A 13827-nucleotide genomic window follows, 5' to 3' on the forward strand; every position below is an offset into this window, starting at 1 on the left:
TACAATATGACCGCAGCCGGTTCAAAAATGCCAGCGCTTACTTATAAAATAATTGCAGAATGCAAAGAATCAAAAGCTAGAACAAGTTTGATGACCCTTCCACACTGTGTCGTAGAAACTCCAGTTTTCATGCCAGTGGGCACAAAGGTAACCTCTCCTAGCTTGACACAGTAAAAATAACCATGTGATCGTTTTCGTAACTGTTTTAAATTGTTGATCTGTCACTACAGAAGTAGTGTCAGCAAAATGCTTAAATAGTGACAGTGGATTCGCTTTAAATAGCTTTTTAACGAAAAAATAAACAAATAAGGAAACTAATTTTCATTTGAAAAGAGTTCAAAACCAAAATAGTTTCTTGATGAATATCATTATTTACATATTTATAATAGAAAAGGATGCAATATTTTTATCTTAAGTGGTTCTGAAGAGATTTTATCAGAGTAGGCTTTCATAACTGTACTCATTGTTTGTTATTTATATCATCTTATCTTAAATCTAACACAAAATTTTTTGGAAGTTATTTATTTCTTAAGCATTACTTTTCAATGAGTAAATTAAGTTATTTGTATTTTTCATATTTACAATTATAAGGGTAGATGCAGTTATATATAAAATTGATAAAGCTCTTTAGCAACTGCTTTGTATCTTCTCATTTTATCTTCAACCCTGCCCCAAATTTTATGCCATTTGAAGTTGTTTTTTGCCACAGAACAATAAATCAGATCAGAATTATTCAATGTATTGGCTTATAATGACCATAAACATTCAATTAAATAAACATAAATTCCAAACTGCTAATAAATAAATTGTAAATTGGTCCACTGAAGTATCAATACGTTTTAAAAACTACTTGTTTAAGTGTTGATCTACATTTCAAGATAATTCCAAAATTAAGAGTTAACACAGTTGATTTTGTCATTCATTTAATAATTAAGAAAATAATTATTAAAACTGCTTGTTTAAGTGTTGATCTACATTTCAAGATAATTCCAAAATTAAGAGTTAACACAGTTGATTTTGTCATTCATTTAATAATTAAGAAAATAATTATTAAAACTACTTGTTTAAGTGTTGATCTACATTTCAAGATAATTCCAAAATTAAGAGTTAACACAGTTGATTTTGTCATTCAACTAATAAACAGTTTTATTTTTTTTTGTATCTTTTTAAGCCTGCAAAGTGGGGCGAAACGTCGGAAAATAAATAGTTGTAAACTATTTTTGTTTCTGTTTTGACCGCAACCCTGACCATCTTCTTATATCAATTTTTACGGTCAGCTACATATACTAATTAATTTTTAATTATTTTTTGTTTTCTATAATCAGTTATAAACTCCACACATGTGAGGTATAAATAATTTGAGCTCGTGTTACTTTTCACTTAAATTTTCTATACCATCTCCTGTCAATTAAAATTATTCAGCTAGAAAATGTTGGAAGAGAGAGAAGGAAGACTTTCTCTCAGGAACATTTTGTAAACGATTTATTGATTTTTATCTGCTTTCCTGTTGATTTTTCTATGAAAGTAAAAGATCTGTTTAGAGTTTAACCAAGGAATGGATGTATAATTTATGAAAATTTGATGTTTTATAAATAGCCACCCTCAGTGAAAATGATGTCTTTTAGCTTGTTAAATTAATTTTTAATTTAACATAGTTATGGCAGTAATTGTTGTTTTTCTGAAAATTTTCTTGCCACAAATTTTTATTTCACTCATTAGAGTTTCTGATGAGTGGAATAATAATTACTATCATTAGGTGTGCATTCTTTTCAAATGCCACTTTCCTGCCTAATTTTGGTCAGAATTTAACTTTGTTTTAATTTTCAATGTTGAAGTCTCTTTGAGTAATGTTAGGACCCTTATGTACTGAACAGATATTTATTTCTACATTATAATTAAATGTGGTGCTAAAACAGAAGTTTGTATCATTGTCATACAAATATAATTAATGCCAAATTTTATAAATGGTAAACAAAACATTAGATCTGTATCTTTATAAATGATCAAGTTAAATATATACTCAGGAATTTCTTATTTTATTTAATTTTTTTTTTTAACAGGGCTCTTTAAAAGGGCTTTTGCCAGATCAATTAGAAGCCATGGATTGTCAAATATTACTTGGAAATACATATCATTTGGGCACTAATCCGGTTTGTACATATTTAATTATGAAACATTTATATATGGAGAAGGTTTAATTTTTTTTAAAAGATAAATCATGAAATTTCTAGGGCCCAGAGCTGCTGAAGAAAGCAGGTGGTCTCCATAAATTTATGGGTTGGGATCGAGCTTTATTGACTGATTCTGGTGGTTTTCAAATGGTATCTCTTTTAAGTTTGGCAGAGATCAAAGAAGAAGGTGTACATTTTAAATCACCATATGATGGTAGTGCTCATATAATTAATTAATAAGTAAAATATTGAAATAGTAAATGTTCAATTGATTGAAGTATTCATAATACAGGTTCGTCGTGTTTATTAAGCCCTGAAAATTCTATTCAAATACAGAATGCCATTGGCGCTGATATAATTATGCAGCTTGATGATGTAGTTAGTTCACTTACAACAGGTCCAAGAGTTGAAGAAGCTATGGGAAGGTGAATTATAAATTTTAATTTTACTAATTTAAATTCTTTATGCTAAGGTAATATATGATTATCTATATAATGAATTAAATTTGGGTGTTCATGATTTTTTATTGGATACATCTGTGGACTAAATACAATTATTTTTAATTCTTAGGACAATCAGATGGTTGGATCGGTGTATTAATGCCCATGAACGAGATGATGAACAAAATATATTCCCCATTGTTCAAGGAGGATTAGATACTGATCTAAGGAAAAAGTGTGTAGCTGAATTAATTAAAAGGAATGTTAGAGGATTTGCAGTTGGTGGGATAAGGTTATTCAATTTTATGATATATTTTGGCCTATCTAAGGTTTATTTTTCTAATTAAATAGAAGTGCTCTATATCTCCTACCAACAACTGTTGGCTAATTATAATGATTTGGCTATTTCATATTCCTATTAGTCTAGTAATAAAAAAGCAAATGAAATGATCTAAGATATAGGTGTGTTATTTTTAAATTAATTTTATTAAAATATATTTTTAGTGGTGGTGAAGCAAAATATGACTTCTGGAGAATCGTTAAGTTATGCTCAGATTTACTACCCAAAGAAAAACCGCGTTACTGTATGGGAGTTGGATTTGCTGCAGATCTTGTGGTTTGTGTTGCACTAGGTATAGACATGTTTGACTGTGTTTTCCCTACTAGAACCGCAGTAAGATATTTAATAATGTATGTAATCATTGACTTAGGAAGATAATTGTTTATAATTTCACTTCAAAGATTAATTTAATACTTGCAGAGATTTGGATGTGGTCTAGTAGAAACAGGACAAATCAACTTGAAGCATAAGAAATTTTCTACAGACTTGAAGCCAATTCAAGAAGGTTGCGAGTGTTCAACATGCAGGACATATACACGGGCATATATTCATTCGATTGTTACTATAGAAACAGTTGCTTGTAATTTGTTGTCTGTCCACAATGTTTATTACCAGGTAATATTTATTTTTAATAATAATTTAGCACAGAAAATTTTTAGTTAGGTGAGATAAAATATTTTAGCTAATATTTAATTAAATCTTTTTTTTAATAATATTTCAGTTAAAATTAATGAAAGATATCAGAGAGAGTATTAAGGAACAGAAATTTCCAGAATTTGTTCAACAGTTTATGAAAACAATGTTTGAGGATCGTGAAGTGCCAGTGTGGATAAAGGATGCTTTATCTGCAGTTAACATAAAAATTGCTTAGGTTGAACCATTTAAAATTTGATGGACTCGAATTAATTGAAGATTCCCAGCTTGGGATTTTTCCATTAGATTCATAATGGAATACAATGTAAATATGATCCATTATTTTAAGTTGTTCGATGAGACTTTCTTCTCTCTCTTTTTATTACAATGTATTGTAAATAAATTTTTTATATGATCTCACATTGTTATTCAATCACCCCATTTATTATTATTATTCATAATGGTACTAACAGAGAAGGTAGTTAATAATTTTGTTTTAAATTGTGGAAATGAGCATGTGAATTAACACAAAGTGTGTGTATATGTTGCTGCTTTTCTTGAATAGAGGCACATCTGACAATTTTTTAAAAAAAATTTTATTTAGAGTTGGATGTATTTCAAAGACAGTACTATAGATTGGGGTTACTTTCTTTACTGAGGTCGTCCTACAGACTTTCCTAAAGCTATTAGAGTTGTTACACTTTAACTCTAGTATGCGGTACAATATATGGAGCAACTCAAAGATAATCCATTATTCTAGCAAGATACCGATAGGAATTTATTTATGAGATGATGGAAAGTAGAATTAAATAAACCATAAATAACGTGATGAACTTTAGACTTTAATTTTTTTTTTAATGCTGATGGGAAAATGGGATTTTAGGTATTAGGTCATCTAATGAATCTTCTAAATAAATATCTGCTATAATCAGGGCAGTAGGAGGGACATCCAAATTTTTGACTATAGAATTTTTTGTTAAATTGAAAATATTCCCAAAACACAGTTCATCAAACTTATTTATTAGTGCCAACATTTCCAAGAGTGAGAATGTACATTCATTTCTCAGGACTGCCGCAAAATAAATATTCACTGACCCCTGACCTAAGCGCTCTGGGACCTACTCAGCTAGTAGGTTCTCCAAAGATTGTCTTATGCAAGATAAAATAATGCTGTGTACTGTAGCAACCCAATACATTGGGCAGCACTGCTTCTAAATAAAGCATATCTCTCGACTCTTCTTTCATTCTTATTCTCACATTTATCTACAATTTAAGCCAACTTAAACAGTGAAAAATTACTTAACCATGTTTTTATTTCTCATCATAACTCCATTATCTTCTAAATAGATTTGATTACTAAAATCAAGCATTATTAGGTATGTAACAGTTAGTTATTTCAAGACTTTATCTGAAGGTCCTTTTGAAAATAGGAACTGACTGAAAAGCAGCTAAGGTGCTGTTTAGATAATTATACTGAAGAATGAAGAAATATTTTTTCCCAGATTTTTCTTGACTGTCAAATATTTCTTGTTAGACAATCTTTTAACACAACATTGCGAGTAGATTATGTAAATATATAATTTATTGTGATCGGTAAATGAGAATTGGTAGTTTGTTTTCAAAAATAGGATAACCTAACTTTTTACAACCCCTAGAATAGACCATGATCATGCAATACTTCAGTATGTCAGTTATTTTCCCCTTCCTGAAAATTTCATTTAAATATGAGCTTGAACTAATTGAAAACACATTACACTAAACAATAATCATTATTGTTCATAATAATCAGAAATTTACCACTGAAAAAAAAAACTAAATGCTACTCTCCTTTTTATTTCAAAAATTAAATGCTATTAATACTGAGAATGACTTGTTTTATTTTGTCCTTAAAGAGATTCAATTTTTGTCGACAAATTTATATTCTTAAGTGCTATGCATCTGAAATCAGGTCTTCATTTTTTTTTTTTTAATTCTTACTTAAGATTGGTGAAAAATGGGGATGATAAAAAAAGTGCATAATATTTTTTAATAAAATAATTGTATATGAGTCACATAAAATCATCAGAATCATTCCCATCATTAGATTTATTTGATTTCATATTTTCTGGTTTCATTAGTGTGCTGTAACTCCTGCAACATTCAAATAAAAGAAATAAGTTAATGAGTTTTCCATTTTTTTCCAATTAATTAATTATTTTATAAGTCATTTCAAAATTACGAGTTAATTTTTGTAACAGAGCATGATATGAGAAGGAATCCTTGGTTATAGGAATTTCCTGTTTCATAAAGTGCGATTCATCCTCCACCATTCTTGAGAAAATTATGATTTTCATTATGAATAAATACATTATTTGGTAAAATGGATTGAATAGTTGAATTAAGCTAGGTTATTGCACTTACATCTTATGATCTTATTTAAAAATGAGTGCTTGTTGTTAGGAAATAAACAAAAAATTTGTCAACAAAACATTTGCTGATAACATACTTAATAATTGAGGAATATTCTATTAAAAGTTACACATAAACTTCTCAAAGCTAAAGCTTTTTTTTTTTTTGTCTAACTTAACTTTCCTTGAGAAGTATGTGTTAGAAATCAAAATTTTCAATAAAAATTTAAATTGTATACATCAGATGCTCCCACATTAATGTTTTAATAATTTTTCAAAATTGGATAAATTGACTATTGATAAAATACTCCTCAATTACTAAAAACAAAAGACATAGTCGATTTGAGGTGGCTTTAACAAGCAGTAACAAATTTTATTAGTATTTGTGAGATTAAGTTAGTTAATTCAAAGGCTATATAGAGCGAAAGCGGCCAAAAATGGTGCAAGCTGTCAATGTATAATTCATCAAACTGTGTCTGATTGAAAGACAGCAGATATCGACAACAAGGCCAAATCGCTATGGACGAAACAATGCTATATGTTCAGTGAGATTAGATCTATTATGAACTGGTCAACGCTCGCTACTGACAACAAATGATAGACAGAACCAAGCTTAGCCAGAAAAATGATAAAAGTATTAAAAAAGGCTATAAAAAATGGTTTTGTTTCTTGCTAATGCACTGTCACACATGTCAAAACCTTTGAAGAAAATGATTTAAGGTATCATAGGAAATATTTTCGCATAAGGCTTACTCATCAGACTTGGGTCTTTCTGATTATTACTTATTTGCGTTGATGGGAATTGCACTTGATGAGCAAAGCTTAACATTTTATGAAAATGGCTTTATGACTAGTTTGCCTCAAAATAATAATAATAATCATCTTTATTTATTCTGGGATTGATCCCTTTAGAATAATGTAGAGGCGTCTAAATTAGGCTTCAGAGCCTGAGAGTGAAATACAAAATAAAAATGAAATTATAAAACGTCATAAAATATAATAAAATAATGAATTAAAAAGATAAAAATGAACAACAATAATTAACAGAATATATAAAATAAGAATAGAATAAATAAAGTAAAATCATATGTCATATCATAAAACATAAGATGACAAACATTTCTGATAATAAGTAATAGAAAAAAAATAAAATCAAATATAATTAACCTAAAACTAATAAATGGAAAGGTACTGAAGGTAAAGGTAAGAAATAATGAAAGAAGGTAAAGAAATAACTGGAAGTTAACCTCAAAAAATTTTTTAGGAAAGGTACAATTTCTGCTAATGTACATATTTTCAAGAATAAACAAAAATCTGAGACATTAAGTACAGAAATATATAAACCTTGTTTGAAACTTTCAATTGTTATTCTTCTGGAATTGGGTGGACAGAAGGTGGTTGAAGATACAGGATTTGAAGGTTGGAAGGGTATTAAAACTACTAATGTAAGAGGGAATAGAATTCCATAGGGATGAGGAAAGATCTACCAAAGGCTGCGGTTCTATGGGCACTTACATACAAGTCTGAAGGCCGTGACGGGTATTGCGGGAATGCACTGAGGATTTAAATTGAAGGATATCAGAGATGTACGATGAACAATGGGATTGGATAATTTGGTAGAGGAAGGAAGCAAGAAAATATTTACGACGGAAGGAGGGATAAAGTCACTTCAATTCTTCATAAAATCGGGTGACAGGGGCGTCCCTAGGAACCCCAAAGATGAATCGTACAAAGCAATTAATTAACCGTTTTAATTTTGTTTCGAGATCCCCAGAGACACCTCCGTAAACCATACAGCAATAATCAAAGTGGGGGAATAATAAGGAAGTAACCAGGAGCATATGGGTTTCAAAAGGAAGTAGGTGGCGAAGATAATTTAAACGTTTTCGGGTGGAGAAGGTACAACGGGAGATATCGGAGACATGGTTTTTCCAGGAAAGAGTTTGTTCTATATTGACACCAAGATTTTTAACCTATGGATGGAATTGTATTGGATTGTTGTTTAGGAATAAGGTTGGAATATGAGGAATAGTTTTCAGGAGGTGATTGGATCCTATTTCGATAGCCTTAGTTCTCTGCATTCAACTTAAGCTTGTTTTCTTGTGCCCAGTGACTAATTTGATTTAAGTCTTCTTGAAGCATCTCTGTGGCAGCCAGTAGGTTAGAAGGTGGGAAGGAAAGATAAATTTGGAAATCATCAGCATACAGATGGTAGTGAGAATGTCGGATAAGGAGGGGAAGGTCATTGATGTAGATGGGAAAAAAGTGGGTGAAAGCGATGAACCCTGGGGGGTCGAGTCAATGATGGTGGCTTATCTGGAACCATTACGTACTGGGAGTGATCGGAGAGGAAGGATTGAAACCAGCGCAAAGCACTGTTGGATAGAGGAAGATTTCATAGTTTGTTAAGAAGGATGTTGTGGTCAACCATGTCAAATACTTTGGAGAAATCAAGGAGGATCAGGATAATTAGGTTTTGGTTTTCCATGGCAGTTTGGAGGTCGTGGGTTATTTTGAGGAGAGCGGATTGCGTTGAATAGCCAGGTCGAAAGCCAGATTGAGAGGAGAATGGAGAGGGATTGATGAGGGAACGTTCTTCTAAGAAGTTTGAGAGTTGGTTTTGAACAAGGCGTTCTAACGGTTTAGAAAGGTTAGAGAGAAGAGAAATAGGACGGAAGTCATAAGGTGAAGAAGGATTTGGGATTTTATTTAATGGTCTAACTAAAGCGTGTGGCATTTTGCAAGGAATAATTGTATATATGATATGAGTACAGGAATAAGGACTGGGAGATAGGATTTAATCAAATTCACAAGAATGTTGTCTGGTCCATGATCGTTGGTATGGGATCTTAGAATAGTGGCTAGTAATTCTTCGCAATTTATGTGGGAAAAAAAGAAGTTTTCAGGATTGAAGGTGTTATTTGGAATTTCAGGAAAGACAGATGGATCAGTAGCATGGCTTGTGAAATGATTGTTGAGATCAGGTGTTATTAGAAGAGAACTGAGGTTATTAAAATCTGGTAAGGATAAATTTCGGAGTATTTTCCACTTGGATTTGGGATCGGGAGCATTGGAGAAGGCATGATAAATGTGAAGGTATTTAGAACACTAAACTGCTAATTGGGTTGCATTATGGAATAGTTTAAAATGTGTTTAATCTGCAGATAGGCGGGTAAGACGAAATTTGCGTCTAGCTGCTTCTCTTTGTTTTATCATTGCATTTATTTCTGAAGTAAGCCAAGGTGCAGTTGGACGGCATAAGGTTCGGGTTTTGAGAGGAGCATGGATGTCTAATAAAGATTGAAGATGTGAAGTGAGGGTGGATACCATAGAGTCGATGGAATTATAGGAGTGTATAATGTCCCATTGGACGGAATCAAGGTCAGGTTGAAGGGATTCATAGGAAAGGAGGTCCAGATTACGGTATGATATGATTTTAGGAGTAAAGCATTTGACTGGTAGGTCGTACATTATTTGGATAAGATCGTGAGAAGAGAGGAAGGGAATGGGGTGCTGGGAAGAGGAAAGGATTTTTACAGGAGAGTCACAGATAAAAAGGTCTAACCAGGTGTCAGAGGATTGTGATAGGAACAATTTTTTTGGCATGACATCCAAAAATTATCAGAGAAATGGGAAAATGCTTAGCTAGTGATGGGTAAGTAATAATTAACAAAAAATATTGTTTTGCATTTTCATACAGTAAACATGGGGTTTTTTTATACTAAAATTCCAGTTTTATATTAACATATCTGGCAACTGATAACTGATTCTACTTATCTATACAAAAATAATTATTTTTATTTTTCCTAGAAAGAGCAAGTTATTCCATAATATATTAATGGAAGCAAATGCATGGTTCTTTTGATCAATAAGGGATCAACTTTTAAGGGATCACTGATTTTAATGAAGCTTTTTTTAGTGATACAAGCTCATAATACAAGCAATAAATTGTTTGAGAAAATTTCCTTCATTTGAAACTGCTTTTACTCTGTAAAATAAACCTTTTAAAATGGCACATAATCTAATTGATATTTATATGGATTGAAAGATTGGAAATTCAGCTTTCAAAAAGTTGTAGTTAAGTTGAATATGGATAATATTGTGAGGAGTTATGAAATTATTTCGTATACGCAGGACATAAGCAGAAAAAAAATATACTCCAAAAATTTCTAATTTTTGATTTATATGAAAATTCGTATTTAAGGCTTTCAAAAGATGCTAAAACCGAATCTGACTTAATTTTTTCTATAACAAAATTTTGTTGATATACTTTAGTAAAATAAACTTTTGGTTTTTGTGACTTTTTACACACTTAAACTCAATTAATCTGATAAATATTTTGTTCTTATTACATATACAAAAAAAAAAATTAATTGGTATATAATAACTATAAAATACATGCAGAGAAAAATATGTAAAAAAAATTTTCTCAGCTCCTAGAGCGCATTGGCAAGAACCCTCTGACACGTTTAAATATTTTTGACTTAGTATCACCTAAAATAGTTCCATTGAAATCGGTGATCACACATGTGTAGGCTACACTTGTTAGATGCATTTTAATGTACCAAAAATTAAAAAATACATATGTTTATTTTTTTATCAGAAATCAGTTGTTGAAATAACCCTTAATTATGAACCGTAGCATTTTTGATACTTTCATTTGTAAAAAAAACTATTAGGTATTATTCAAAAATTTGTTTATATATTAATAGGTTTTTTTTAACAATGATAATCAATTTTTGATTTCCCATTTTTTTGAGATAACCCTTTGGTATTTCTCATGGAGCTTCACAATTCTTTGTTTAAAAAACAGCCTGTCTATAAGAGACAAAAACTAAATGAAGTGCTGAATTGCAGTCTCTTCTGAATTTCATGTCATATCGCTGGAAGAATTTAGAAGAGGGTAAAAATAAGCAAAAACAATGGGAAATGTGATGGTACAAGGTTAGGCAAATATTGGAGAGGCAACTCATCCTATCCAATGCTAAAATAGATACAACTGAGATATAAAACACATATCTTTCACAGTAAATGAGTTTTGGACATTTAGGGATGACGCATTTGTTTAAACTATTCAGTTGATACTAAAGTAGTCTAACCCATTTAGTAATTAATTCTCCTCACTCTCTACTTCGTTCATTCTCCAAACAGAATTTCTTTATGTATACAAAGTACTTTTACGGGATTAAGTGGGAAAATGTTAAGACTTTATAAATTTTTATGATTTTAAGATCTAACTGACTACATTGCTACTCTTTTCATTTTAATTTTTTTTAAATTGTCCCCTTATATCAGGAGAATGTGGGGTCATTAGCAATAGGGAACAAAGAAACTTCTTTTAAAAATTATTTTTGGACTAAGGAGACTATAAAACATGTAAGATAAATGAGATCTTAAAAAAAACAACAGATTTTGCACCATACTTCTTTTACTTCATTCAAATGAGGAGTCACTAAACTAAAGAATACCTACAAACTGAAATAACTACCTTAATTCAGCTTCCTCTTGCTTTCTTCGCTCCTCTTCTTTTTGTTTTTCTTTGAGTTCCCTTTGCAATCGTTTTTTGTCTTCTCTTTCTCGGGCATCACGTGCTTCTCTTTCAGCTCTTAAATCAGGATGTTCTTCTTTCTTAGTTTTATTAAGCCTATTGACAATTTCGTTAACTCTTTTAGCTACCCTGATTTTTCGAACCTACAAATTGAAAACAAAAGTTAATAAAATGAAATGTTAAATTTCTCATTTTTACTAAAACATCTAAGATAATAAAGACATTAAGAAAACAATAAAGTTAATTATGTTTTAATATATGGCTAATAATTAATTAATGAGAATGGTAACATAAATATAATTCTTGACAATGTTAGAACAATACTGTATGAATCATAATAATAAATGGTTTATAGGATGCTTCCACAATAGAAAAAAAGTTTTCAATCTTCCATATAAATTTTATAAAAACAAATGATGAAACAGTATAAATAAACTGTATGAATGTGAGAGAAATGAAATTTTGGGATATGATTTTGCACTTTATGACAAAACAAATAGTAACTTTATACTCCAACTATATTAGAAAAAATTAAACTACATTCTCATCCTCAGTTTTACCATATTCCACATTTTAGTTTTTTCATTTTTGTTGCAACTCTATCTATAAGAACTGGTTTTTAATCATAAAATGGATTGTTGCACTGAACATAATATTTTAAAAATCAATAAAAACTAATTTGTACTGAGTTAAAAAAAACAAAGTACCTGTACACTAAGTCATTGTAGGTATATAATGACTTACTATATTACATTGCATTCTATTAGAGGGTCCGAAAGGTCAGATGTTAACATGTGGGGGCTTGGAGCAAATCTATCTGGAGGGGTTGCACATTGGGGACCAAGGAGCTCTGAATGTGTGTGAGAAGTTAGATAGAAGGTTGAGATTAACTGAATACACCACCACATCTTAATATAATTTTAGTTTGGAAAATTAAAAAAAAAAATAAAATAAATTTGTCAAATTTCCTAATGTAACCATAATAATAAAGTTATACAGTAGTTCCAATAATCTAGGGTATTAAAAACAAACTAATTACAATTTTATTCAACTAAAAATTGATTTTAGTGAGCAATAAATAGAAAAATAATTAAACTGAGGGTTTGACTAACTCAGCAGACTACAATAAACAAATATTGACAAAGACAATCAACAACACGACATAACATTAAGCTACAGATATGGGGTTATTTATGAAAAAAAGGAAGTAAAATATTTGTCATATACATTCTACAAACAATTCTGTTTAATACAGACTTTCAGTGATCTGCTTTCATTTAGTCCAGATCAGCAGGACTCTATTAAAGTTAAATTGTTCCTTTGATTTGTAAGAATTAAAAATTGGATATTGAAAACTCTAAGATATACTTTTAAACTATTTAAATCTATCTTAAAACATAAATATATATACTTCTTTGTCTTTGTGATATGCGACTTGGCCAGGTTCCATTGCATCTGTTTTTTTTAGGTTTGACCACATAGTGTAAACTACATCAATATCATTCATTTTGTTCCCAGTAATGCTATTAGCTTTAACGAGCTGGGCAGCATCTTCCAAAACAGCTGAAGGAATATCATCAATGGTCTGACCCTATAACAAGAGAGAACTACTACTTAAACCTAATCTTATTTCTTCTTTGGTTAGTGAATTTATAATTATAAATTCTAAAGATACCTCTTTAAGTCTTAGATAAACATGGGCTGAAGAAACCTTGTCAACATGAAACCACACATCTTCTGGCCAACCCCATTTAATAAGATCTTCATCTAGTAAAAATGTTTACTCTAAAAACTGTACAACTCAATAATGGTTCTTAAATATAACATTTAAATACTTACTTTCATACTTGTCCAACCCCATGAAAAGTGTTACAGATGGAGAGACAACTGGAATATAATACATTGATGGAGATCAAAAGAATAAAAAGATATTTTGTTTTGCCTTATTAAAATACAGGATTAATTTGAATTAAATGATAAAACACAGGAAGATATTTCTATTCTCTTAAAATTAAATTGATTTAAAAAATAAGTAAAAAATCAATATCACTTATGCTACTTACTATTACTGGTGAAATAGAATACCATATTGTTAAAACACGAGATTTCAGCTAGTCAACACTTAATTTCCTTACGACCACGATCTGCATTACTAAAAATAGTCTGTAACCTGGAGTTAGTAACCTTCTTAACTAACAGTGTTGTTTGTTTACATAATAATGAAGTTGCGAAGTTTTTCCATTTGTATATATTAAACTTCAATTAGAGTTTGATATAAACTAAAAGTGATCAATTTAATTAAAATATT

The 13827-nt window shown here is 30.2% G+C and overlaps 2 protein-coding genes across 4 annotated transcripts; one reads left to right on the plus strand and one right to left on the minus strand.

Annotated features, from left to right (window-relative positions):
• The first annotated feature begins 6 nt into the window (after positions 1–6).
• Tgt (tRNA-guanine transglycosylase) lies at positions 7–4004 on the plus strand. 3 transcript variants are annotated; one of them, XM_014432893.3, is made up of 8 exons: positions 7–147; positions 2061–2150; positions 2232–2385; positions 2464–2596; positions 2742–2903; positions 3116–3284; positions 3372–3566; positions 3673–4004. In XM_014432893.3, exons 1-8 carry the CDS (start codon positions 7–9, stop codon positions 3820–3822), a joined length of 1194 nt encoding a protein of 397 aa, XP_014288379.1. In that variant the 3' UTR covers positions 3823–4004. The 3 variants fall into 3 exon arrangements, with proteins under 3 accessions (XP_014288379.1, XP_014288381.1, XP_014288380.1); XM_014432895.3 differs by lacking the exon at positions 7–147 and adding an exon at positions 307–440; XM_014432894.3 differs by lacking the exon at positions 7–147 and adding an exon at positions 944–1967.
• Positions 4005–5587: 1583 nt separating this feature from the next.
• Positions 5588–13734, minus strand: LOC106688444 (coiled-coil domain-containing protein 25). The gene is made up of 6 exons (XM_014432902.2): positions 13583–13734; positions 13359–13406; positions 13195–13286; positions 12931–13110; positions 11460–11662; positions 5588–5714 (listed from the first exon to the last, which is right to left on the minus strand). Exons 1-6 carry the CDS (start codon positions 13605–13607, stop codon positions 5633–5635), a joined length of 630 nt encoding a protein of 209 aa, XP_014288388.1. The 5' UTR covers positions 13608–13734; the 3' UTR covers positions 5588–5632.
• Between the last annotated feature and the right edge of the window lie 93 nt (positions 13735–13827).

This window comes from Halyomorpha halys, unplaced genomic scaffold (genome assembly GCF_000696795.3).
Source record: "Halyomorpha halys isolate HHAL.00 unplaced genomic scaffold, Hhal_1.1 Scaffold1128.1, whole genome shotgun sequence".
Classification (NCBI taxonomy): Eukaryota; Metazoa; Arthropoda; class Insecta; order Hemiptera; family Pentatomidae; genus Halyomorpha; species Halyomorpha halys.

What these genes read in the sequence shown, in the direction of transcription:
- Tgt (XM_014432893.3), top strand. Translation starts at nt 7, where the DNA reads ATGACCGCAGCCGGTTCAAAAATGCCAGCGCTTACTTATAAAATAATT. An exon ending in ATCATTTGGGCACTAATCCG is followed by an intron (nt 2,151 to 2,231) that starts GTTTGTACATAT and finishes TGAAATTTCTAG; the next exon opens with GGCCCAGAGCTGCTGAAGAA. An exon ending in TTTTAAATCACCATATGATG is followed by an intron (nt 2,386 to 2,463) that starts GTAGTGCTCATA and finishes TTCATAATACAG; the next exon opens with GTTCGTCGTGTTTATTAAGC.
- LOC106688444 (XM_014432902.2), bottom strand. Translation starts at nt 13,607, where the DNA reads ATGGTATTCTATTTCACCAGTAATA. An exon ending in TTTATCTAAGACTTAAAGAG is followed by an intron (nt 13,111 to 13,194) that starts GTATCTTTAGAA and finishes CTCTTGTTATAG; the next exon opens with GGTCAGACCATTGATGATAT. An exon ending in CAAGAGGAAGCTGAATTAAG is followed by an intron (nt 5,715 to 11,459) that starts GTAGTTATTTCA and finishes TGAATGTTGCAG; the next exon opens with GAGTTACAGCACACTAATGA.